Consider the following 26,658-nt stretch of genomic DNA (forward strand, 5'->3'; position numbering starts at 1 on the left):
AAATAGGGGGTTATTCCAAGGATATAGAGAGGGAAACTATCCATTTCAATCCTTCTGAGTAAATTAGGGGACAAGGTCAACTGCTCACAATAATGGAATGAGGAGAGAGATGTGAATGAGAGTTTGAGAGTGGAAAAGGTCTGCAGCACCAATTCCCTGTTGAGAACATGACTATGAGTCATACAAATGTCTTTTGGGGATAAGTGGTATTTTCCAAAGCAATTCAAACTCCCAGAAGAGATTGGGAAGGGGGAGGGGAAAAGGGGGAAAAGGGGACACATAAACAATTAGAAGTGGACAAGCAGTTCTACATTTGGGTTTGCTTACAAAAAAGCAGGCCCTTACTCTCTAAATCTGGTTTAGGATTCAAGGAAATAGTTCAGGGCTATGTGTAGTCTACTAGCAGGTAGAACATCAAAGCAGGAAGCATGATATTGTATTTAACTTTTTTTTTAAGTAGGTTCTAACAGATCAATAATTGCCACTTTGTTTACTTTCAAATGGGATGTTATGGTCTACTGCTTTTGCAGCCTCAGCTATGAAATGTGGTTTTTCTAATCCAATGGTCACTCTGCGCTGATGAGGCTCTCTTTTATAAAAGCAGAAAACTCAATTATGTCTCCCTTCCTGTGGCTAGGATCACTTTGAAGAAATAAAAGGAGCAGAATGGAAATAACCATTTAGGTTGATGAAAAAAATAAAGAAAAAAATAATAGCCTACCTTTTCCCAACCCAAGTATTCAATTCTACATTAAACTGAAGGATATTTGGATAAAAAAATAATAATTTCAATAAATATTAGATTCTGTTTCATATATAGGTAAACAAGGAGAGATTTTTATGCTTTTCAAACCTTTTCATTTGTTCCCAAAGTCTTTAGGTAAGAGCTATATAGAATTTTAGAAATAGAAGAAACCTTAGACATTATAAGAGGAAGAGGGAAAGGATGTTCTAGACATAAGGGATGGATTTTAACCAAAGAGAAATTAGTATCCCCAGTCTTCTTACTCCAACTCTTATATTCATACTGCTTCTTTAGCATTCCTCTCCAGGTTGCCTCATGAAAAATCATCTCCATTTTGCAGATGAGGTAATTTAGATGTTTTCCATATTTACTATGAATATTATTTCAGTTTAGGGACCCAAAAGGAAAGGGTGGGTAGAGGAGAGAACATGTCCTTATTAAATTTAAATAGATCCAATATTCATTTGAGGGATTGAACTGAGACACCATAAAAATTTTTACCAATGAAGATACAAAGAAATCATAGAAAGAAAAGTTCCTATATATATATGTCAAAATATTTAAAGCAGCTCTTTTTCTGATGGTAAAGACCTAGAAACAAAAAAAGTATGCATAAGCTGTGGAATGACCAAATAAATTCTTATATGTTAATATACTACAATATTATTGTTTTATGAGAAATGCCAAAGAGGATGTTTCAAAAAAAAAAAACTAGAAAGACTTGTATGAACATATGTAGAGTAAAGTAAGCAGAGCCAGGAGAATGATTTATACTATAAAAATAATATTATAAAAAATGAAGAATTTTGAGGGACTTAAAAAATCTCATCAAAGAAATTTTCAAGCACCATTCTAGGGGACCAAAGATACAGAATGCTATCCAGGTAGGTGGACAGAATGCATAGAACACAGGTCTACTGAGCTCAGATCCAGATTTATTTGTTAGCTATGTGCCTGAGCAAGTCACTCAGCTCTCATTTGCTTTAATTTCCTCAAATTTAAGATGGGTTTAGTAATAGTACTTAATACCCAGGATTGTTGTGAAGAATTATGAAATTATATTGTAAAGAGTTTTGTATAGAGCCTGTTGTTGTATAAATATAGCTATTGATATTATTACTATTATTATTATCTCCTAACACAAAGGTGATAGACTAAATATTAGGAATGAAACATAGTTTAGCACATGGCATGCATGGAAATTTTTTTGGCTTGAATATACATATTTGTTGCAAGGAATTTGTTTTCTTTTTCCAGTGAAGTCAAGAAGAAAATGAAAAAGTGAGAAATAAATGCATGTTAATTGAAAAATATACACAATTTTTTTGTTTATTTGTTTTTTAGTATTTTTGCAAGACAATGGGATTAAGTGGCTTGCCCAAGGCCAGACAGCTAGGTAACTATTAAGTGTCTGAGTCTGGATGTGAACTCAGGTACTCCTGACTCCAGGGCCAGTGCTCTATACACTGTGCCACCTAGCCTCCCCCAAAATATACACAATTTGCAAAAAATATAATAGGGAGCTAATCCTTCATTTGAGTTCAAGGATTCAGATGCACAAGGACAAAATGGAGTATAGCAATTAATCTGAAAAAGGTCTAGAGATGTAAATGAGCATTAAGTTCAAGAGGCAGCCCTGGTATGATAGTCAGCCCTAAAGTCAGGAAGACTTGAGTTCAAATTCCACCCTATCATATATTTGGTTGTAGGACTCTCAGTAAACTATTTAATCTCTCAATAGCCAAGGCAACTCTAAGCCTATTAAAATGCAGAGAAGGTATTGATGTTCATTGGTAAGAGGGTTAGAAGCAGGGTTAGACACAGAATGGAAATCATTTGTTCAACAACAGCAAAAGTTCAATATGAGACAATACGTGATATGAGAGCTACCAAAATTAATGTGGTCATAGGCTGCATTGAGAACCCAGCTTCAGACCAAATGTAAAGTACTGCGATCAGTTCTGAGCACATTATAAGGACATTGATAAAATACAATGTTCAGAAGATGGCAACCAAGATGATGGAAGTTTTCATATATGAGAACTGGTTGAAGATATTGGGAATATTTGCCTCATCAAAGAGAAATCTTAGAGGTCTTCAAGAATTCAAAGACTATCATTTGGAAAAAGGATTAGCCTTAGTCTACTGGGCCTCTGAGGTTGAACTGAGACTATCTGCTGGAAGTTTCCTAGAGACAGATTTAGGCTTGAGGGAAAGTCAAACATCCTACAAATTAAAGCTATCCAGTTGTACCTCAGAAGGAGTGGGTTTTCCTCTCAGTGAAGTTCTGCTATCAAAAACTAGATGACATTTTGTCTGGTTATGTTGTAGGAAATGGGTTCAGATATAAACGGACTATATGGAGTCCAAGGTCCCTTTCAACTCTGCGATATTGTGATATCTTTTAAGCCATATCCCCCCCATCCTATCTAAAGCTGGTGCCCTAAGAAAATGAGATCAAAGTTCTCCTTCCCTAAGGAACATTCCTACATTTATTAAGTTCACAAATTCTCACAAAGGAGGCATTTGTCCTTTAGTTTGTTTAGTCATATTTCAAATATATCTAACTTTTCATGATCTTTTGGGGATTTTATTGGTGAAGATACTGGAGTGTTTTGCCATTTCCTTCTTCAACTCCTTTTATAGATGAGGAAATAGTGGCAAACTGGGTTAGTTTGTCCAAGGTCATAATGTTTAAGCTTGGATTTGAATTCAGGTTTTCCTGACTCTAGGACTCATCCACTGCTCCATCTAGCATATAAACAAACTGAGCTCCAAAGAGAAGCCCTCATCTCAGATCTCCTTCTGAGCACAATTCAGATTTACTGGGCTTCATCTCCATTTTTTTTTCCATTCCAGGAAATGGAAAGGAATACGGAAAGGAAAGTTCAAATGAAGGAACATCAAACCTGAGAGTCAGAGGACTTTTATCCACATTCTTCCTCTATTACTCATTTCTACTCCCTGACCCTGGGTAAGTAATTTAGTTTCTCTAGGACTCAGTTTACTCATATTAAAAATATGGACATTAATCTAGGGAGTCTAACATTTTTCATCAATTAGAAAAGTATTTGTGCTGAGATACATATTGGTTGGTAGACATTAATTCTAGTTTCCATGTCCATTTTCTTCTTAAAAGGGGACCATCAGTTAAAATGCATTTTAGGGTCACTATTTCTAGCCCAGACTTTCCCTGGGCATTTCCCAGGGTTCTTAAAAATGCCTTGGAATCTTTCACAAAACAAGAAAATGAACAAGGAAATTATACTTTCTCACTAAAATCACATACTATATCAATATTACAGAGTCAAGTAGCCAGGGAGGTCAAGGTTGTTTGTCACTGATTGGAAGGACAAAGGTAGGAAGTTTTATTCTGAGAAAGTTGTTTTCTTTCTTCTAAATTAAAAGTTATTTTAATTTTTTGTATAAACTGGGATTAAGAAAGTTCTCTCTCAATTCTCTAATTTGTTAAACCTTGGAAACTCTAGATTTGTTTTAGTTTAAGAATTCTATAAATCCTTGAATAATAATAAAATTTTATATAGCTCTTCCAGTTAATAGAGCTTTTTTCTTCACCAAATTCTCTAATAGAGGTTGCTACAAGTATTATTATTATGTCCATTTTATAAATGGAGTTACTGAGGCTCCAAATAAATTAATTTACTTAAGTTATGGCACTAGTAAATATCAGAGTAGGATTTGTATACAAATGTATTGACTCTAAGACTATTGCTTTTTTTTCAACTAAACTACAACTGAGTATGATTACGAATGCTCACGATAACTATTTATAATCACAAAATTAGAATTAAAGAGAATCACAGAGTCAGAAGGGGCTTCAGAATTCATCCACCCCATAGCAGGACACAGGATTCTCTCTTCACATAGACAATAAATCAGTATCCAGACTCCATTAGAAGATCTTTACAGAAGGGGAAACCCATTTTTCCTGATGGAAATCATTCTACTTTTGGCTAACTGATAGGAGTACCTTTCCTCTTATAAGGAGCTAAAAACTGCCTCTTCTGCTACCAAGCAGGACAAATCCAATCCCTCTTCCTCATGAAGGCTCTGAAAATACTTGAAGATAATGAATCCCACATCTGGAGCTCTCCACTATAATGTCTTCGGTTTAAACATACCAAGTTTCTACAACTAAAACTCCCCTGACTTTGGAACCTCTACTCATATTGATCATGCTCCTAAAGATGCACTCTAATTTGACACTAGCCTTCCCTATATGTGATACCCAGATTATATTACTCGATATATGGATGGACAGTGGGGTTTAGTACCTCCCTCATCTTGAACTTGATAACTCTCAGGGCAGCCTAAGAATTTGTTTGTGGATTTTTCTGCCACAATATCACACTATAGATTGGTATTGAGTTTGCAGTCAACTAAATCTCCCAGATCTTTTCCTAGGCAGATCACTGCTTACACTCTAATTTTATTGAACCCATGCGTAAAATTTATGTTGGTGACCTTTGTAAAGTTTCTGAAACCATGTCATATATATGAGGTTTATCTCTTCCAAGATATTGTCCGACCCTCTAGGAACAGATCTGCTGCATTTTGTTTTGTAAGAAACCCATGAATGTCCACTGCTTGATGCCACAGGAAGAAGAGATATGAGATGCCCTATGACTTTATTTTCTAGCCAGCTCTCTGGGGATTCAGATGGGGGAATTCCTGAAGTACTAATCTTAGAATTCTATAGAAAATGGGGGTCATCCATATAAACAAACAATCCTTGGATGTTTATTCAGTACTCACTTTTGAGTCTTCACAGGCTTTTCTGGCTTATCAGGATATGGTATGATAAAGTCGATGGTCGCATCAGGTTTCTGCAAGAGAGTGCCCAACTTAGTCTTGATCTCCTTAGCCCTGCAAAAAAAAATGCAAAACATCACAAATCTCCCAATAGTTATTGATATGATTTTGCAGAGGGAATTTCTTCACCAAAATTCCATATGTCAATGAAATCATACTGTAAAAAATTTAAAGGATGAAATGTACAAGACATTGGAATATTTTTGCCCTACTTTCAGAGCACTTTTAAATGTATTACCTCATCTGAACTGCCCATTGATCCTGAGACATAGGTATTCTCAGGTATTATTAGCTCTATTTTACACATTGAAGAAATCGAATTGAAAAAGATTATGTGATGGTCACAGCTTAGGACATTTTGGCTCCCTGTTCAAGGATTTAAACAGTACATGACATGTCAAAAAAAAAACAATATTCAACCCTGAAATTCCATTAATCTACATCTTGTTGCATCTGTATATAACAAGTATTTTTTCAATTAGTTCATTCACGGCCCATTTATATGCTTACAGCTTACAAAGCACTATGATAAGATATTAAATCATATGATCCTTGAGGGCAGGAATTGTGTTTTGCCTCTTTTTGCATGCTCAGCACTTAACCAGAGTACCTGCTAAGTACAATGCAGACACTTCATGAAGGTTTTTTCTTGATTAACATGAACTCTACATTCATGGAGTTTGTAATCTAGCAATCATACCCCCTTGTATTAGACTCTAAACTGACTGCAGAGAGGGGCCTGATCTTTCAGATCAATACATACAAGTAATAATATATATTAACTGCCTATTATATACCTGTCAATGAGCATTTTTTAAACATCAATTATATGTTGGTCTTTGTGTTAGGCACTACTGAATACAAATAAAAATGTGAATCAATTCCTGTCTCCTAGGAATTTACATACCTCATAAAGGTTCCCAAATAAGATGTTTTCTTTTTTATATCTTAATAGTATTTTTTCCAATTACATGTAAAGATAGCTTTCAACATTCATTTTTGTAAAGTTTTCTTCTTCACTGCCTCCCTTCTCGACAGCAAGTCATCCAATAAAGGTTATGCATGCACAATTATGCTAAACATATTTCCATATTAATCATTTGAAAAGTAAATCAGAATAAAAGGAAGAATCATATTAAAGTAAAAACTATTTTTAAAAGTGAAACTAGTATGCTTTGATCTGCATTCAGACTCCATCGATTTTTCTCTGGATATGAATGACATTTTCTAACACAAGACTTTTAGAATTGTCTTTAATCACTGTATTGTTAAGAAGAACTAAGTCCATCAAAGTTGATCAACATGCAATGTTACTGTTACTGTCTATAACTTTCTCTTGGTTCTGTTGACTTTACTTAACATCAGTTCATCTAAGACTTTTCAGGTTTTGCTGAAAATTATCTGCTTATTATTTCTTATAGAACAATAGTAATTCTATTATAGTCATATACCACAACTTTTTTCAGCTATTCCCCAATTGATGGACCATATTAAGCTTCAATAAGGGCTCCTTTACTTACTAAATATCTGAAGAATAATTCCTTCCACCCTTATCCTGCCTAAATTCTGAAATGTGATGGAAATTATATTTAAAGCTATTTTTATACATTTAAAGTATATTGAAGTTATATTTATTTAAAGTTAAAATGAACCTGAGAGGTCATCTTACAAATAAAAGTCATGCAAGTTTTTTTTTCTGTTCACAAATGAGAAATTTGAAGAAATTTATGAGGTCACACAGATAGTGGATAACAAGAGTTACCATTTAAAACTAGGTCCTCTGATTCCAAATCCACAATCCTTATGTGGTCCCATTTTGATGACCTGGTACCTTCATTCTTCAGAGAAGCCAATAGCCCCATAACTAATCTTTTTAAGTATTTCTCAACTTGTCTCACCTTGTCAAGGTTCTGGAATATAAATAGAAATTCACTTTAACACTGAAAGGTTTTCAAAGTGTTTTCTTCCACAACTCTGAGAAGGTTTTTAAAATATTATTGCCTTCATTTTGTCAATAAGGAACCTGAGTCCTAGAAAAGATATCGAAAGATTTGCCCAAGGTCACATAATTAATATATTAGAGCTCTTCATATAACCTACATGAGGAAGACATAACACAGTCAAGTCAGATTTGGCCTTAACCCAAGAGTCAAGCTTACTGTTGGTTAGGGGAGATTTATTAAGTTTGTGCATAATTCAAATTCTTTCCCTTTCCTTCGCTTAAGTGCTCCACAGTGCCTGCTTCAACATCCTTCATGGTCTTTGGAACAAATTGTTTTCATCCATCCATTTTGTTAGGAAAATTTTCACATGCTTCAACTAGGCATCCTCTAACTCACTGAAAGTTTTGAAGCTTATGGATGTCCTCAATCCATCTACTGAGACAATTTACCTGAGTGTGGCCACTGTTTATACTACAGCTTTTTGGAACCATAGTAAGAGTTTGCAGCCAAATCGATGCCGAAAGTGATTAAGCAAGCACTCACAATGGAGGCAATAGACCTCCTTGCCCACCAGATCAGAGGTAGACAGACAAGGGAAAGGGTAGAAAAGGAAGTTATCATGTCAAAATGGAGACTTTATGGTTCTCCCCATGGTTTCTATGATAAGTGTTAGACAATAGTCAGGCATCAGTACAGCTGGGTCAGAGCATGTCAAGGAAAAGGAGCTGGAAAAGATATTAGAGGTTAGTCATCCAGTACAACTACTTCATTTAATATATAAGGAAACTGAGTCCCAGAGAACTGAAATGGTTTGTCCAGTCACATTGGCAGTAGGTGGCCTAGCTGGGATTTGTATGCAATCCCCATGATTTCAAATTCCATGTCCTTTCTACTATATTACAGAGAATTCCCAGATTAAGTTCACTGTGGTGCAAAATGGTTCCATTTCTGAGTTTTTAGATTTCCATGAGAAAAGAATTTGAGTGTCATATAATACATGGTGGTCGGTCCTCTGGGTCAATGCATAAAAGTCCTATTTAACCCACAATTGGGTCTAAGAGTAACATATCTATTATCATTTGGTTTCGATAGGAATTTGTGGGTAGGCCTGGAAACTTAACCACCATGAAAGAAACTGAGCCTGTACCATTTTCCCACTGGGAACACAAAGGTCAAAAATATTCTTCTTTCTTCATCATCTCACCCGCTAGGCAGCATGGCACCATTGGCCACCTAGAATGTCACCAACAGTAGCTCAACTAATACATATTATGCTCTGTTCTATATTCTTCTCTCTTAATCCTGAATCCTGAATTGGTCACTAATGCCTGTCATTCATAAGTCAGGTGATTATAATTCAGGAAGTCCAAAAAGTTTAATCAGGAATTTTGTTTGATTTAGAAAATAGCAAAAGTAACAGAAATTAATGTAGCATTAGGTCTTTTATTATATAACAGTTAGACTTTCAAAACCATTTCTTTTGAAAGAAGCTGAGGCTAATTCAATTAGGATCATTCAGATGATCCACAAGATTATACAGTATTTCTATAAATTTTCCCCCAGAGATTCTAAGGAATGCTATTCTAACCCTTCTAGTTCCAGAGACAACAAATGCCAGATTGAAAAACAAATATAAATCCAAACTCATCACATTGTTGTTTCCCTTTGAGAGATGAGCTTAGGCATCTTAAATGTCAGAGACAACCTTTTAAACAGGAGACAGTTTTGCAATTTAAAAATACTGCCTATTTTAGAGGCAACCTCTAACTGTATTTAACCCTGCAGGGGCTATTTTTCCTGACAACATTAGGGTGCTGCTTACAAGCACAGGAAGCAATTTTATTCTTCCCTCTAGTTTTTCCTTTGTTTTATAAAGAAAAAGTTGTTTGGAAATGAAATCAATTGAAGTCCCTAGGTGAAGATTTTAATGAATATCTCAGGGAAAGGAAATTCTTTCTCTAGATGACTCATGCTACCCATTTCAAGCTCAAATGGGGTGTGAATAATTCTAGAGTTACCCTGTTTGGAATAGGTTTTTGGGAAGGAGAAAACACACTGTCTGAGAAATCAAATTACAAAATGGCTCCAGGACCCCATTAACCAGACCTGCTCATGGGTGAGTTAAATGTTATCACTTTAAGTTCCTCACATGGGGAAAATTATTCTTGACAATAACTGAAGCCAAAAGAATAGGTGATCTAAAAAATCTGTTTTAAGAACACAGATGCCACTGAGATTGACCTGGACTACTCCTAGACCTATTTTTCTTCATCTGCTCCAGACCTTTCATTTTAAAGATGAGAATATTAAGGCCCAGGGAGCCCATGAGATTTTCACACAGTCACAATGCTAGTAAATTCCAAAACTCAAGCTTGAACCAAATGAAGACACTAGGGGAAATATATTAGGGCAGGACTCTTCCATTATGGAGTTTATTACAATTAGTTGTCATTATTTGAAGTCAGGTATTCTTACTTTCTCATTGTCTTTCCATTATTCCATTTTACCTATAAAGGGTACCTTACTTGATCATGGACCAAGGAATTATGGGACATTATTTTTTTAACAACCACTTTTTTTAAAAATTTAAGGCAATGGGGTTAAAAGTGATTTTGCTCAAGGTCACAGAGCTAGGCAATTTTTAAGTGTCTGAGGTCAGATTTGAACTCAGGTCCTCCTGACTCCAGGGCCAGTACTCTATCCACTGTGCCACATAGGTGCCCCCCGTAGAACATTATTAATAGAAGAATATAGATTACTTCTTTTCATAGACTTTCCCTTCCAAATAAATATGAAAAAATCCAAATAAATATGCGAAGATAAAATGTATGATTCTAATTGTTGCTGAATGAGAAAAATAGATCCAAAAGAACAATATTCATCTTGAATAGAGCTGAATACATAAAGACAACATTAAATGGGAACCTAATTCATGTTGAATATCAACTGTGACTTTATTATTATGCTGTTTGTTCCTTTTATTATTATTATCTTATTTCTTCCTTTTGAGATAAAGAAAAGCAGTTACTTTTATATTCATTTTTGTGTACCACTGATTTTTAGATTCCTTTCTTTGCTATTATTCATAGATTAAATGTTCTTTCCATAGGTCACACAATGACCAAATTTAAAAATTGGAGAGGTGCTCAGAAGAGATCAATAGCCAAAAATGAAACCCCTTACTATCTACCCTACAAGTAGTCATGCAACCTTTGTATAATCTCCAATAAGAGGAAACTTAAGACCATTGGAGAAAATCTTTCCATTTTGGGACAACTGTGATTGTTAGGAAAGTTTTCCTGGCATGAAACTTAATATTACTTGTACATTCTTCTCTGAGTTTTATCTGTTAGGGCCAAACAGAATCAGTCTAATTACTCTTCCATATGACAACCTTTCAAACATGTAAAGACAGTTCTTCTGTCTTCCCAGGACTTTTCTACAGTCTGAGCAATTCCATTTCCTTCAATTAATCCTTATATGGTATGAACTTGAGGCTTTTCATTATTCTTACTTCTAGTATAATCAATATACTAGCTAATGGGGCAACTAGGCGGCACAATGGATAAGAGTGCTCAGCCTGGAGTCAGGAAGACTCATCTTCCTTGGTTCAAATCTGGGCTAAGACACATTCTAGTTGTATAACCCTGGGCAAGTCACTTAACTCTGTTTGCATCAGGTCATCATCTGTAAAATGAGTTTGAGAAGGAAATGGCAAACCACTTCAGTACCTTTGCTAAGAAAATCCCAAATGAGGCTATGACTCTTTGCAGAGATACTGAAGTATTTTGCCATTTCCTTCTCAAACTCATATCATTGAAATATGACTAAACAAAACTATAATGTGAAGAAGTGAGTTCAATTCTCCAGATCAAATGAAATGATATTGTAAAGTGCTCAACACAGGGTTTGGCACAGAATAGATGGATCATAAATGCTTATTCCCTTCCTTTTTTTTTTCCTCTTTCCAGCAGAGCAGAAGTGATGAGCACTTGCCTATTTCTGGAAGTTATATCTCCTAACTTAACCCATGAGGTCATTATTATTTGGGGTTGGGAGGGAGAATGTTGCTACATCATATTGACTCATTTTGACCTTGCAGTTCCCTAATTTTCTTCCCCTCCTTTCCATTAAAATGCCATTGCTGTCAGATGCTTCTTGAACTTATGTAGTTAAGAAAAATTTATATTCACCCTTATTTAAATTTTCATTTAGACAGCCAAACTCATTTCAGATCCTGATTCTATTATCCAGAGTATTAACTATTTCATCTACATGAAATTTTGGTGAGAATTTCAGTGATTTTTCAAAAAAGAAAGTACATGGATCAAATACATATTCTTGGGGCACTTTTCTGTAGACCTCATTACAAGTTCACATAAAACCATTGCTGACTACTAACTGTGCTATTGTCTAACTTCCATTTTGTCCACAAGAATGATATAAAATGACTTCATAATACCATGTGTCAAATTTCAAGGACAAGAAGAAGAGAACTTGGAACTTAAAATAAAAATTAATGAAAAAAATGACATGAGAGATTTTATCAAATTCATTGCTTAAGCCTAATTCCTCCAAATGACTAGCTATGCTGGATCTTTTTTGGGGTGAGATAATGGAGTCAAGTGACTTGCTCAAAGTCACACAGCTGGTAGATATCAAGTATCTAGAGTCACATTTGAACTCAGGTCCCCCTTGCTCCAGAGCTAGTTATTCACTGTACCACCTAGCTATCCCAACTATGCTGGATCTTATTGACTACCGCTTCCCTTTCTACATGTTCACTCTCTCCATAATGAAATGTTCTAGAATTTTATCAGGAATCAAAGTCAAGTTTAATAGTCTATAATGTGAGAATTTTATTCGCTTCCATTTTCTGAATATCAAAATTTCACCCTGGTCTCCCATAACAGTACCCCTCCCATTTTCTCTTCTCTTTCAGCCATCACTGATGGAATCAACAATCACATCTGCCAGTGCTTTCAGTGTTTGAAGATATAGTTCCCTTTGGCCAAGTGCCTTGAATTCATTAAAGACAGCTGACTGTTTGCTTACTATTCCCATGCTTTCCTTGGATTAACGTCTCTTTTAACTCTTTTTGTTTTGTATGTAAAGTGATCAATGGGTCATTCTACTCATGGGTTATTCTACTGGACAGAGAAAACAAAAGCAAAACAAACCTTGGGCAACTTTGCCTCCTTTCTCTCATTCCCAACCTATCCAAAATAAGTAGGGATCTTATAGCATCTTTGCTCCTCTATTCTCTGATCATTTAGGCAGTCCTTAGCTTTGCTTCCAATCTGAAGTTTTGTGCTATTCTAAGTTCTTGACATGCTTTTGTAAGTTCATCCTGCACTACCTTCCCCTGCATTCATTTTTTGGACATGTCTTTTATTTTTTTAGGTTTTTTTTGTAAAGCAATGGGGTTAAGTGACTTGCCCAAGGCCACACAGCTAGGTAATTATTAAGTGTCTGAGGCTGGATTTGAACTCAAGTACTCCTGACTCCAGGGCTGTTGCTCTATCATTTGTGCTACCTAGCCACCCCCTAGACACATCTTTTAAAAAAAAAAACAGGTTAGCTGATGAGTTTGCTTTGCTTCCACATAGGTCTTTTCAAACAATTCCCATTTGTTTTTATTTCCTCATTAGAACTTCTTCCTCTATGTTGTCAAAATCTCTTTCTTGACAGGTTCCCATCCATTTTGCACTGTCTTCCTCTGAGGGCTTCAAGACCACAAGACTGTATTTATCCTTTATTTAAACTCTTGGAAAAACACTTTCCCAAACTAGGGAGCATGTCGATCTATAGCTGATTTTCTTCTCTTCTGTTAAAAACTATATAAGACATAGGATTCACTTTCAGCAAGAATTCCTATTATTCTCACCACAATTAGATTTTCTCTATTGATGATAGATCCAGAGCTCCTTTTTGGTCTGTGGAAAAAGACTCAGAAAAAGCACGATCCCATTCTTATTTCTTTTGGGTAGCCAGTTGTCTCAGTGGATAAAGTGCTAAGTCTAGAAACAGAAAGACCTGGGTTCAAATCTCACTGCAGATTCTTGTTGTCTATGTGATTCTGGTCAAGTCACTTATATTTGCCTCAGTCCTCAATTGAAAAATGAGTGTAATAACAGCATCTACCTTCAATAATGAAATGACATATTTGTAAAGTGCTTAATACAATGTCTGATGTATAGTAGATAATATACAAATGCTTATTCCTTTGCCTATCAGCTAAAAATTGCAGTACAGTGGCAAGGACGACTCCTTCAGTTCAGTATAGTGAGAAATCACCAATTTAACCCTTTTTGCTGTCCTTCCCTGGAGTTAGCTCATTTCATTTCAATTATGTGGTGTGACCTTAGAAAAATGAAATAGAGTGTTAGAAGGTAACTTAACAGTTATTTAGTCCAAAACCATCCAAAAACTCTTCATCCCAATGAGGAAACCAAGGCATAGAGGCAATGTAATTTAGATCTAAGACATATGATCAATGGATCTTCTGACTCTTAACTTAAATTTCTTTATATAGACAATTCAGAACCCTCATTCCTCCAAATCCCCCCCCCCCCAATCGTTCATAAAATACATCTACATGTTTTTATGTCCTTGTAATTGACAGCTTGCATCATCATGAAATGAAAAAGGCCCATTCACTTTAGGCTTGAAATAAATCTCTTAAACTGCATGGAAAAGTAAATAGCTGTGAAATCTTCAGAGAACAACAGATAGATGGTTTAACTGGAATTGACCTGCATCCCCACTCTGCCAAGTTTCAGCCATGAAGATCTATTTACTTCCAAGTTCACTCCAGGTAATGGTAAGGCTGAAATATGGGGATTTTCAGCCCTTCTGTTCAACACTTTTCATGTAAGTGATTTCCTATGAGAAGAGAGGCTGCCTTCATTTAAACAAACTATTATGTTAAAAATGAGGGCATAACAGAGCACATTCTTATATTCTTATCTTGATGACGAGTCCATTTCAAGATTTTGCATTGATAGTTGGGCATAGTCCCTCTCTCATGTACACACAAGGAAAGACCAAGAATTAGACATTATAAATTTCCTAATTTTTAGTATTCTTTGGCCATTTCCTCTTAGTTAATTTTTTGATATTTGATATTTTCATCTTTGAATTTCAAATTCTAGAAGAATGAGGGGGAGCTAGTGGGGGAGAGTTTATGCTCAAATGCTTCAACCATCCTTATAAGGGAAGACTCATCTTCCTGAATTCAATAATAGCCTCAGATACTTGCTAGATCTGTGACCCTAGGCAAGTCACATAATGCTGTTTGCCTCAGTTTACTCATCTATAAAATGAGGTAGAGAAGGAAATGGCAAATCATTCTGGTGTATTTGCTAAGAAAATCACAAGTGGAGAAATGAAGAGTCAAATTCAAGTGGAAAAGAACAAAAGATGGAATTAAAAATCTCCCTCTTCATTCTATTTAAAATAATGATTTCGATCTGAATTACTGAATTGTAGACCATTGAGTGTATATCAAAATACTTCTGATTAAATGCTCCATTAAGTCCAACTGCCCCAGGTTAAAAGGACTACAGGTAACCTCCTCAAAGGCAGATTGGTTGGATAAAACAGTTACTTAAAAGATAAGTGTAATTCATGGGTTCTTATTTGAATCTGAAAACTCGACTTTTATACAACTTTTCCTTTCATTTGCTAGAATAAAAATTTTAATTAAAAAATTCTGAACTAAATTTCCACCCCCTTCTTCTCAAAATAACATCTCCATATAAAAAGTAGAATAACAAAAGAGAATTATATGATGAAATCAAATATCTCCCCTCTACTGCCAAAAAACCCCCCAACACAATCCTTGTAACCAACAGGTCTAGTGAAGGTAAATAAATCTTCATCTAAAAATGTTTGTTTCATTCTTTGAGTTCAATGCCTCTCTGTTAGGAGGTGGGTACAATGCTTCATCATCTGTGTTATGGAGTAGTGGTCATTTCATGGGTCACAATTCTTAAGGGATCTTCCTCAGAGCATCCACACACTCCTCTCCTTCCCATTAGGATAAAGAGCATGTTTACAAGCTGCCTAGGATTGGGGATAACCTGTAGAATAAAAACTTATCTGTGCACTAACCAATTAAACTGCCCAGTTTCAGCCCTCTCTCCTCTGGAAAGCTTTTCCAGATCATGCATCTGGAAACAATCTTCCTAAATTCTTGGAACACTTTCTATCTCTTTATACATTAACTACTTATAATATGCTGCCTTGAATTGTCAGGGGTTTTATTCTGTTGTTAAAAAAGTGCCTTTAACTCTCCACTATTCCCTTCCCCTAGTTAAATTCTAAGGTGCTATAATGAAAGACCCTAAGCTTTTGGTTCTTTCTTTTCCTTGTTTTCTCTAAGTCACTCAATAATCATCTTATTGATTGATCAGTTAACATTGTTAGGCATAGGCTTCCAAAAATAAACTTGCAAAAATCTATGAATTCTAGTGAACATTAAGAACAGAAAATAAAAGTCTGCCACTGGCTCTTGTTTCCAATATAATCACTTGTTTAAATGAAGGTTTCTTCTTTGCTTATATCAAAAGGGTATGATTGGAAGTCTAATAAAGAATCAATATATGACACCTAATTTTTTTTCCAAAGTTAGGAATTATTTTAAGAAAACTCCTGTGGGTTGTTAAAGAACTATAACAAGGATCCTGTAATAAGGTCTCCAAGGCTATGTTAGTTGAATAAACCCCTAAGACAAAAGAATAGAACATCATCTATTGATTTCTTGATCGTTGTCTAGTAAAAGTTCTATGTACTTGGTAGGAACTCATTTATTTATTGAAATGAACAATATAAATAAACACATAATAAAATAATATGAATCAAAGTAAAGTCATTTCTGAATCACCGATTAAAAATTACCTGCAAAAATTACCTGTAGGTTGAAGGTAATTGATAGAACAGAGAAGCTCATTAATCTGAGGATTTCAGTAAACCTCAAGATGAGTCAAAAGTGTGATGTGGCAACCTACCTCATAGTAAGAAATGCGTTAATAGGAATATAGTGACCAGAAATAAGAAGGATGATATCCTGCTATGCTGTCTTCTTTTCAGACTATTAAAGGAACACATTTTAAGAGGCAATGAAAAATTGTCCAACAGGGGAATAGGCTGTTAATGGGAGGTAGTGAATTTTCCATCACTGGAAATTATCAAGCAGTGACTAGATAATTCTTACTTGGGAGATTGTAAAACATAATGAATATCATATGAGTTGGACTAGAAGACTCCTTTTTCATTTTAAATTCAAAGATTATTATAAGAATTTTTTAAAAAAATGTTTCTCAAGGACTCTACTTTCCAGGCAAAATGGAAAAACCTCACTGTCCTCCTTCCCCTTCCCCCATGTCCCAATTCTTGTCGTGCCAGTTACAATCATTGTACCTTTGCTAATACCTGAAAAAATAGACTATGAAGTCTATTCCCCTCTTCAAATCCTAAATCAGTTTCTACTTCTCTGAAGCCCTTCCTGAATTGTAAGACACATCCCTAACCGGTCATACCCTGTCTGGCCTCAACTTTATCACTGCACTTTTGGAGGTTTCTTGATACTCATTTTCTTGAATGCAAAGAATTACCTTGAATTACAGTTACTTGTGTTCATATTGTAACCCCCCCCTGCCTGCCATTAGAGTGTAAACTCCTTCAGAGAAAAGACTCTTTCTTCATTTTTATGCAGGACCTAGAAAGAGTAAATATTTTAGAAATGCTTGCTGAATAGAACTGAAGGACCTGAATAAGCAGTCTCTCAGTGAAAAAGAAGAGGAGTTAAGGATATAAGTGAGATAGAAAAACTAGTTAGTTTGGGGAGAGAGCCAATAATTGGGAAAGTGATAAGGATCAGGAAAGAAAGGAAACAAATATTTATTAAATACCCTCTATGTTCCAATCACTGAACCTACCTCTGCACATATCTCATTTGATTCTCACAATAATCCTGACAGGTAGATGGTATTATTATTCACATTTTAGAGTTGCAGAAACTGAGGCAAACAAACTCAAGTTACTTACCCAGGGTCACATAGCTGGATAAATGTCTCAGACTAAATTTGGACTCAGGATTTCCTGACCCCCAGGCCCAGTTTTATTGTCAACTAGTTACTCCCAGGTTCATTTTTTGACTTATCAAAATGCACCCAATCCTTACCATACTGACAGAAGTAAGTTGGTGTAATATACACAAAAAGCAGGAAGTCTGGCTCTGTCATTATTAGTTGGCTAATCTCTGACAAGTCATTCAATTGCTGTAGTCCTCAATTACTTTATTCATTGAATGAGGATAATGCCTTCTTACCACGTCCAGGCAGGGAATTAAAAGCAATGACCTCTGGCAGTTTTAGGAATTATGATTCTTTTGTACTGAATTCAGTTCACGACATTTCAGTTTTGAGGGATGAGTGGGCTCCCCTACTCCCTCATGGTCATGTTCTCACACCAAAGGAAAAGAGCTAATCAATGACAGCAGAGGAGGGAGATCTTATTCCTTAGGGCTTATGAAGAGAAAGAGAAGGGAAACGCAAGGCCTTTGGCGTTCCAAGACAGTAAGTAAGAGAGGAAAGATGGTCTGACTCACTCCAACCTAGTGGAGAAAGATCTTGCTCAGTATTTCTTCCTTTGTTTCTAATGGCTCCTAGGAAGCAGACAGTTGCTGGGAAGGCCTCCAGGCCGGGGTGATAAAACACTAAATAGTTTCCCTCTGCCGGCTAAGACAACCTTCTTCATTACTCATCCTGGGAGAGATTATGTACACAAAGCTCCAGTCTCCTGTCTAAATACCAGACAGACCTGAGCAAGAAATACTGTTAAATTTACCTAGGCTTCTCTTAGGATCAGGCAGCTCCTGAATCTGCACCACAGAGCCTCTTTCTTTAGAGATTTAACTGCTTTTTCTACTACTTGACCCTTTTCCAGGTCACAGAAAGAAATCTGGAAAAAAAATTCAGTAGATTCCCACGAAAAGCAATTCTATCAGTTTGCATTCTCTATAACCAGCATTCGTAAATTAACAAGAATTAATTAAGAATTGTGGTTCTGTGTTAAATGCTGAAGATATAGGAAAACCCCTCCTTCCCCCCCAAAAAGCCAGTTCTGCCATTAAGATTCTCACAGATCAGTGGAGGAGGCAACAAGCAAATATTTATGTACAAAGTGAAGAGGAGCCTTGAGGAGTTCCTCAATAAATTAGATTAATACAAAATAGATGTTGATTATATGTGGACTTCTCCAGGAGTTTAGCCACAAAAAGGAAAAGAGACAGAATAAGAAGTGACAAGGAGCTAACCATTGAGTTTCCATAGAATCAAAGGTGAGAAGAAAATGGTATGCTAGAATAGAACCAAAAAATACCCCCCCAAAAAATTTAACTCTGGAAAGAATAATCATTAATGGAAGAAACTTCCTAAAGCAGTTTTCAATATGGAATTCCTTAATTCAGTAATCTAGATAGACTAGTTGTACTGGGACAACTCGGTGGCAAAGTAATTAGAATACTGGTCCTGAAGTCAAATGTGATCTCAGTTATTACCTGTGTGACACTGGGTGAGCCATTTAACCTTTCCCTGACTTTCTCCTGCACTGTAAAATGCTGAGCGTAACAGTTCCTACTCTGCAGCATTGTCGTGAAGATAATATTTGTACTTAGTATATAGTAAGTATTTAATCAATATTTATTTCCTTCCATCTACTGTTACCTACTTTCTCTGATGTCTTTTTTGGTGGTGGTGGTGGGAGTTTGCAAGACAGTGGTGTTAAGTGACTTGCCCAAGGTCATGTAGCAAAATAATTATTACGTGTCTGAGGCAGGATTTGAACGTAGGTCCTCCAGACTCCAGGGCAGGTGCTCTATTCACCGCACCACCTAGCCACCCCCTCTGAAGTCTTACTGGATATATGTCTTCAATGTTTAAGAGCTTTAAATGGTAGTCTCTTCTGATTGTTTCATGTACATGTGTCTGACTTTCCAGACATATGCTAAGTAACAAATATTCAACTTTAAATTTGACCTATCTAGACCAATTCTTACCTAAACATGAATCCTCTCTACAACAGGGACCATGTCAACTTTTTCCTTTTCTGTTCTCTGTGGTGGGCAATTCTGTATATGCCATCATATGGAAATAAATTATATGGTTGTTTGATGGATCAAAGTGTTGGTCTTTCTGATATTTTCCATGATAGGACCAATGATTTGATTCTGCATGATAAGACTAATTTGTATTAAAAAGACAGTTTGTTTTCTTGGCCTTTAGTGAACAATGCCAATAGATAGTGGAAATCTGAATAACATGTTAGACCCAATTAATGAATCTGAGGAAACAAAATTTGAAAAGAGCATTGAATTTAGAGTCAGAAGCTCTCAAATCCTGTCACTTTAACTGTGTGACCTAAGGATAGTTAAGTCATTTCTCTGGGCATGTTTTTTTTTTTCATTTATTAAATAAGGGAACTTCTAGGGTCTGTTGTTTCTCCAAATCTAAGATCCTAAGAGCTTTGTAATCAGGAGTCTTCTGTTGTTCTTTCAAATGGTTTATGCTCAAACCCTTTGACTGTCCCACAAGTTTCTATTTTTAAAAAAAAGAGTATTGTGGTTTTTCTAAGTACTGGCCATTTCCTAACCCAATTTTTTCATGAAAGTTGAGATGCTTCCCATGCTTTCCATGGTATAATCATTCTTCAATGGAGCATATCAGGAGTAATGAAGAGGGAGGGGGAGAGTGTGGGTAGGATAAAGGTCGGCTCTTTGTCTTTGACCGTTAATCAACCATCTAATTAGATATGTATTTATATGATGATCTGACCTATGACAACTAAGTTCTAAAATTAGCTAATTAATGGTGGGAAAATAGTCCTCATCTTGAGGTTATCTATTCTGTAAACACAGACATGGTCTTATGCTTATGCAACTGAAGATTTTAGATTTTTTTAGAATTTTTTCAGGATTTTAGAGATTATCTAGGACACCTTCATTTTACAGACCAAAAAAGGGGAGTTCGCCCAGACTTACACACATAACTAGTGACCAATTTACAATTCAAGTTTATATTCAAGAGATCATAGATCTATAACTAGAAGGAACCTTAGAGGAAATCTGATCTAACCCCACCTCATTTTACAATTAAAGAAACCGAAGCCCAGAGAGATTATATGACTTACCTAATTTCATACCAGTAATAAGTGGCAAAATCCAAGCTTACTACTTTTTCCATTGCACTTTACTTGAGAATGAAGATTTGTATATATATTTACAGGGTAAAAGACTAATGGTCAAAAAATCATATAATATTCAAGAATGTAGAATCACACTCTTGAAATGAATGTGTTATCCAATTCAACACCCTCAAATTACAAATGAAGGAACTGAGATCCAAAGAGATAAAACCATTTGCCCAAGGTAATGGTAGAAATTTATAGCAGACCTAGAAGTAATTCAGCATTTTTTTTTCTGCAATGGAGTAACAATCCATTGAATAAAAGTCTCTTATGGGTCCATCTTCTTTAAAATAAAAATAAATAATAATAATAATAATAACAGCAATATGAAATGTGAATCATAGACTTTTTAAACTGAAAATTACCCAAACTCAAAAAACAATTTAAATCTGGAAACTCACTAAGAATTTTTTTAAAAACCTCATTCTCCAAACCAACACTAGCAGAAGGAAAACCAAACAAACAAATTTTGTACCCTTTATCATTTTATTGATCATCAATACTAGCCATGTAAGGATATAAGTTCTGGAAAGTTCAATCAAGAAACCCTAAAGATCATCTATTCTACTAACTTTCATTCAACTGATGAGAAAACTGGAACCAAGATAGTGTAAGGAAATTATCTAAAGTCACACAGAAATTAAACCAGATCAAAATCCTAGGTATTCTGAGTCCAAATACAATGTACCTCCTCCTACACTTAGATTCCTATTCCTTTTATCACTGTTCCTTTATTTGCAACCGAAAAACTTAAGATCTTTTCATAAAAGAATACAGTCAAAAATGAAAAATAGTTAAATCTCCCTCCTCAGCCCTCCAGACCCTCCAAGACCCATGTGTACAGTGTAAGATAGCTAATTCCTCCTCTCCCAGAAAAGCCCTTCCCAGTCACTCTTTGGACTACCTCCTTTCCTAGGTCTTCCAAACACCATAGAAGTTGATGAGGCAATCATTCGGTAGATCTGAGAAATATGATCTTTGGAAATCGTGTTTTGTTTGAAGAGCCTCTTAAGATAGATATTTGGTAATCCTCAAATCAGTGCTACTAAATTTTGTGTTTTGTAAAAACAAATCACTAATGTATTAAGATTAAAAGATTGATGAAAATTAGAACAATGGGAAAATAGAACAATGGGAGAAAACAAGGGCTATGTTGAGTGTGAATGCAAAAGATGATGGGTGATGAAGGAGAAATTGCTTAAAGGTCAAAGAAAAAACTCAAAGTTATATAACATAAGAATAGAAATATTAATTTTTTTCTGAGCTGAAGTTAGGACATACCCAGGTGGATCAGATGCTTAATGATTTCCAGTCACTTTCTTGCATTTGCAGACATTGTCAAATCAAACTGGCATTTACTAATAATATCCTATATCAATGATCTTGTAGGCAAAGAAAATGATATACAAAGTCAACATCTGTTATGTTCCATTTGCTCAAGGTTATATTCACAGAATTGCTAACAGCTATACCTGCCTTCTGACTTCAAAAATGTAATAACTGTTATTCAAACAAATTTGAGTTAGCAATAGCCATACAAATGTTTGCTGAAACTGCTCCCTAAACTATTCTTAAAGTGTGTTCTGTGAAAAAATGTATACTTTCTTCCCAGAAATTAACCTTAAAAAAAGGGACAGCATATCAAATGAAGGAAATGAGACATGGATCTTGGATATCTCAAGATCTTTTGGAATATGGCTACAGCTTGAGATATGTCTGTTGTAAAATGTATCCAAAGTAGTGGTTCAAGAAAGGGTGATCGTCCAACTGTTCCAATGTGGGCTTGACTTGCCTAACCTTATAAAACTTTTTTGTGGTGACCCAAAGAGAGAAGTTATAGATACTCTGACTTTTATGCAGTGTCATTACTTCAAGGAGATAGTTTTTGATTGTGATCTTCACATCATTGAGTGTTATCTGATAAATTATTTATGAAGAAAAAGATTGGTAGCCCTATGACTAACATACATACCAGTATAAGTATCAGAAATCATTTCAATTACCTGTATTCAAGGAAACAAAAAGGTTGGTCAAGATTTTAATTGATGGGAATTTTGTAAATGTTTTAAGTACCCTGATTCTTTATTGCTTTGAAGGGTTGGAAGAACACAACCTCTTACCAGTTTTAGCTTCAAATGAAAAGATCAATTTCAAAAAGAAAGGACCAGTTCTTTAGTATGCAGGCATTGGAAAAGAGAATCTACTAAGTTATAAGATCAATATAAGCATCAAATATTTCCCTAGATACTAACTTATTAAATGAGTATAAGTACAATTAGAATTAACTTTCTATCAAATAGCTAATCAGTTGATTGTTAGTGCAAGATCTGCAGTCAACTTTAACTATTCTTTCAGATGCAACCACTTATACCTGAGGTGCAACGACCCACTGGTGATAGACTTAACGCTTTTGCAGAGTCCTTCTTTAGAATAGACTATATTGCTGTGTTGGAATACTTATATCATATAGAACAGGTTTAATCCCCTATACCAGGCCCAAGACCTTCTTGCCATGGAAGACATGTCTACCTATATTCATGGGGCAGACTCCAGAGTGAGGGAATGAAAATTTGTAAATAGTTTTCATATCTTGCTCAGAATTCTCTGCTCTTTAAGTCTTAGTGAAAGAAACAGTTGATGTGGATGTGTATATAACTATCCTTGAGCCAATCTGATTGCATGCAGATAAGATGGGACATGTCCTTAAAAAGGAAGAGTGCTGGGTCAGGGACGGTCTCTATGAGTATGGAAAGAGTATTTCAATTTTCTTAACCCAAAATTGTTTAAAATAATGTCAAGAGCTTCTGACATCATGAGTAAAATATTTCCTAATATTTATTCTGAGCTTGTCTACATAGTTTCGACAAGTGTGGTTGCATTTCAGGTTAGCCTAAAACTGCCACTGAGAACTTATATCATATAACATTCTCAATTCAACTGAAGAAAAAGATTAACTAAAACAGAATCTATCAGTAGTTGGCTCATCTTTGGCTAGACTTTCAACCACCTTGAGTCCCAGCTGCTTTTTTCTAAGGTTTCTTCAATTAAATTTAATTAGGTGGACCATAAAGGAAAGATACCAATTGAGTTCTCCAGTGGGTAGATTGTTTTGTCTCAAGTTTGACTTCAAACTTTTTTAGTCCTTACATCAGACCCCACATCCCTTAATATTAAATAACCCTTACCTACTGAGAGTCTTGAGAGAAAAAGATTGAAGCAACCTTGAGCTAAGGAACATGAACAGTTATATGTGCAAAATTGACCAGTCTCTTACAGAATCTGCTATTATATTAACTAGATACCCTTTATTAATGGCTTCCTTCTTTGACAGAATTATGAGTGATATGAGTTGAGTAATGCTATACTGTGAAGATCAAATAACTGGGTTTAAATTATGGGGAAGGTCTGACCAGGCTCTAAAGATATATTTAGACAGATGTATGATAAACGTTGACAGTCTGCAGGTTCCTTCCAACAATGAGGTTATCCTTACCACAAATACATATACTATTATAATCATCCCTGAGAGTTAGTTTACAATTGCAAGTTATGCCATATAAGATTATTAGCTCAATTAATGAAGGAATGAATCAGTTCTCAAATTTTATTTATTTTTAAAGATTTTTGTTCTTATTAGGTATCATTCATCTAGTTGTTTCGATTTATGTCCTATAGGTATCAAGCTAATCTGTCTTCCAAAGTAAATAATTATTTACCTGAGAGTCATCTTAGATATGGACTTTTGCCCAGTGTTTTGTAAAAACATGGATGTGGCATGGTGGCTGCTACGTAACATTGTAGAAGGAATTGACCTGTTCTATTCTAATGAATACGTGGAGCTTGGGGGTCCCTAATCCTCTCATTGACCTTTTATGCTTGGGGTAATGTAATATTATGCAGTCACTATGAAGTTGGGTTACTGTATTCTTATGCCAGAAAATACTTGACTTGCCACTCTACTTCTGTGTTTCTTTGTTCAGTGACCCATGCCCTAGGATTTACCCAATTGATAGCTATTGATTTAATGACCTAAAATCTTATTCTGAAAAAGTACTAGCTGAGTCATAGAGAGATAACTATGACACAGAAAGACTAATATTCAGTTACTCCTTGTTCATTTTTAATAAGCATAGAGTTTTGAGAATTCTTGCATGAGATTTATTTATATGGAAATGGGGAATGGCAAATGATGTCAAGTAAAGATGGCCATAAAGAGGCAAAGATTCTTGGCTTAGTGAGAACAGATGATTGACATGATGGACCATTAGGTAATTAGTAGTGATATAGTTTCTGCTGCCTCAGTCTATGGGGGCTATAGTTTTGACCTGAGAATTAATAGCCCTTGTTAGGTTGTCGGAAGAGATAATCAGGGAAAGAAAAAATCTAGACGAATAACCAGTTATCTCTAGCATCCAAGTATCAGGCTAGAAAATTGTATATAAATTTTAAAGAATTATGAAGAGGGTACCAAAAATCTCTGTGTTACTAAAAGTTACTTAAGTAACTAAAGATTTTAAGGAATTTAAACAAAATTGTAAAATTTTAAAATATTTAAACAATTCATAATTTCATCATTATGTGGTTGCATTTCAGGTTAGCCATTGCCACTGGCCAACCATCATGGGAAATGTCTTATATCTTGTGGAATTCTCAGCTCAACTGAAGAAAAAAGTGTGGAAAAAACCCATCAATTTATCAGTTGCATTCTGTATTTTGACATGCTATATAAATGTTAACTCTTATTAGGTGGTAACTCTACTCCAACCCAATCTCCAAAATCAAAACAAACCAAAAAAAAAAAAAACCCGACCAAACTTAGCTTACATTAAATGAGATACAGTGTTCTTAGAAGAGATTACTCTGTTGCACTCTGCCCTGGCATTCTCGGTGCCACATTTTAGGAAGGACAATAATAAATTGGAAGACAACTGAGATTGTTTATCTAGAGAAGGATAACCAGTGCAGCGAAGGACTTCAAGATCAGGCCACGTGGATGTGGCTTAGTTGAAGAAACTAGACTGGAGAATAGAAGACCTAGGAGAGGGCTGGGTGAATTTAATCCCTGTAGTATGTGGGAGCTAGATCATACCAGAAAGACAAATGATTACTAAATTTTCATTATAAGAAATGAAAGTTTGCTTCCCTGTTTTATTATTGCTTTAGAAAGTGATAGAGAAAATGCTAATAATGTAAAATAAACTTTTAAGTATAGTGGTGGGTATATTTTTTCTTTCTTTTTCTTTTTCTTTTGTGAAGAGCTAGCTGCTAAACATTTGTCAGCTTACCCTGTTAATAGCTGTCTTAAAGAATTTGGAGGGATTATGGTGGAAAAAAGGGCATTAGGTTTATGTGTTGTTGTTGCGCATTTGTCCTGTCATGTTCAAATCTTGGTTACCCCAAGGGTCATCCTGTCCAATGTGTTTTCTTGACAAGATACTGGAGTGGTTTACAACTTCCTTCTCCAGTGGACTAAAGTCACAGAAAGGGTTAAGTGACTCGCCCAGGGTCAAAATAGCTAGTAAGTGTTTGAGTCTGGATTTGAACTCAGGCCAGCAAAAGGAAAATGCATTATTTTTCCCTGCTTTACACTAAAACCCAATGGATATAAATCTAGTGAACCTTCCTGCTGGGATATATGCCTGCAAGTGATAAGTTGTTCATGTAATGTGGTTGGAATGTGGGAGAGAGGAAAACAAATCTTGAATTCATTACAGTATAATGTGACTGCTCTAAACAGATGCAGAAGATAGGGTAAAGAATTGTTTAGATGCATAATGTTCCTTCTAGACTTAAGAGAATGTTTATAAAAGATACTTTTCCAATCATAAAATTTATATAAACATTGGATTTTTTAATTAAAAAAGTCAATCTTTGGGGCGGCTAGGTGGC

General features: G+C 35.4%; 1 protein-coding gene across 1 annotated transcript in view; it reads right to left on the bottom strand.

Moving 5' to 3' along the window:
* The window catches only part of LOC141511867 (regulator of G-protein signaling 5-like), a 30,926-nt gene extending 25,256 nt beyond the window's left edge, over positions 1-5,670 (bottom strand). Inside the window, exon 1 of the mRNA XM_074220871.1 lies at positions 5,522-5,670. Within this exon, the coding sequence (XP_074076972.1) occupies positions 5,522-5,655 (134 nt within the window). The 5' untranslated portion in view covers positions 5,656-5,670. The remainder of the gene's footprint in view (positions 1-5,521) is intronic.
* Between the last annotated feature and the right edge of the window lie 20,988 nt (positions 5,671-26,658).

The sequence above is a fragment of the Macrotis lagotis genome, chromosome 2 (genome assembly GCF_037893015.1).
Source record: "Macrotis lagotis isolate mMagLag1 chromosome 2, bilby.v1.9.chrom.fasta, whole genome shotgun sequence".
Lineage (NCBI taxonomy): Eukaryota > Metazoa > Chordata > Mammalia > Peramelemorphia > Peramelidae > Macrotis > Macrotis lagotis.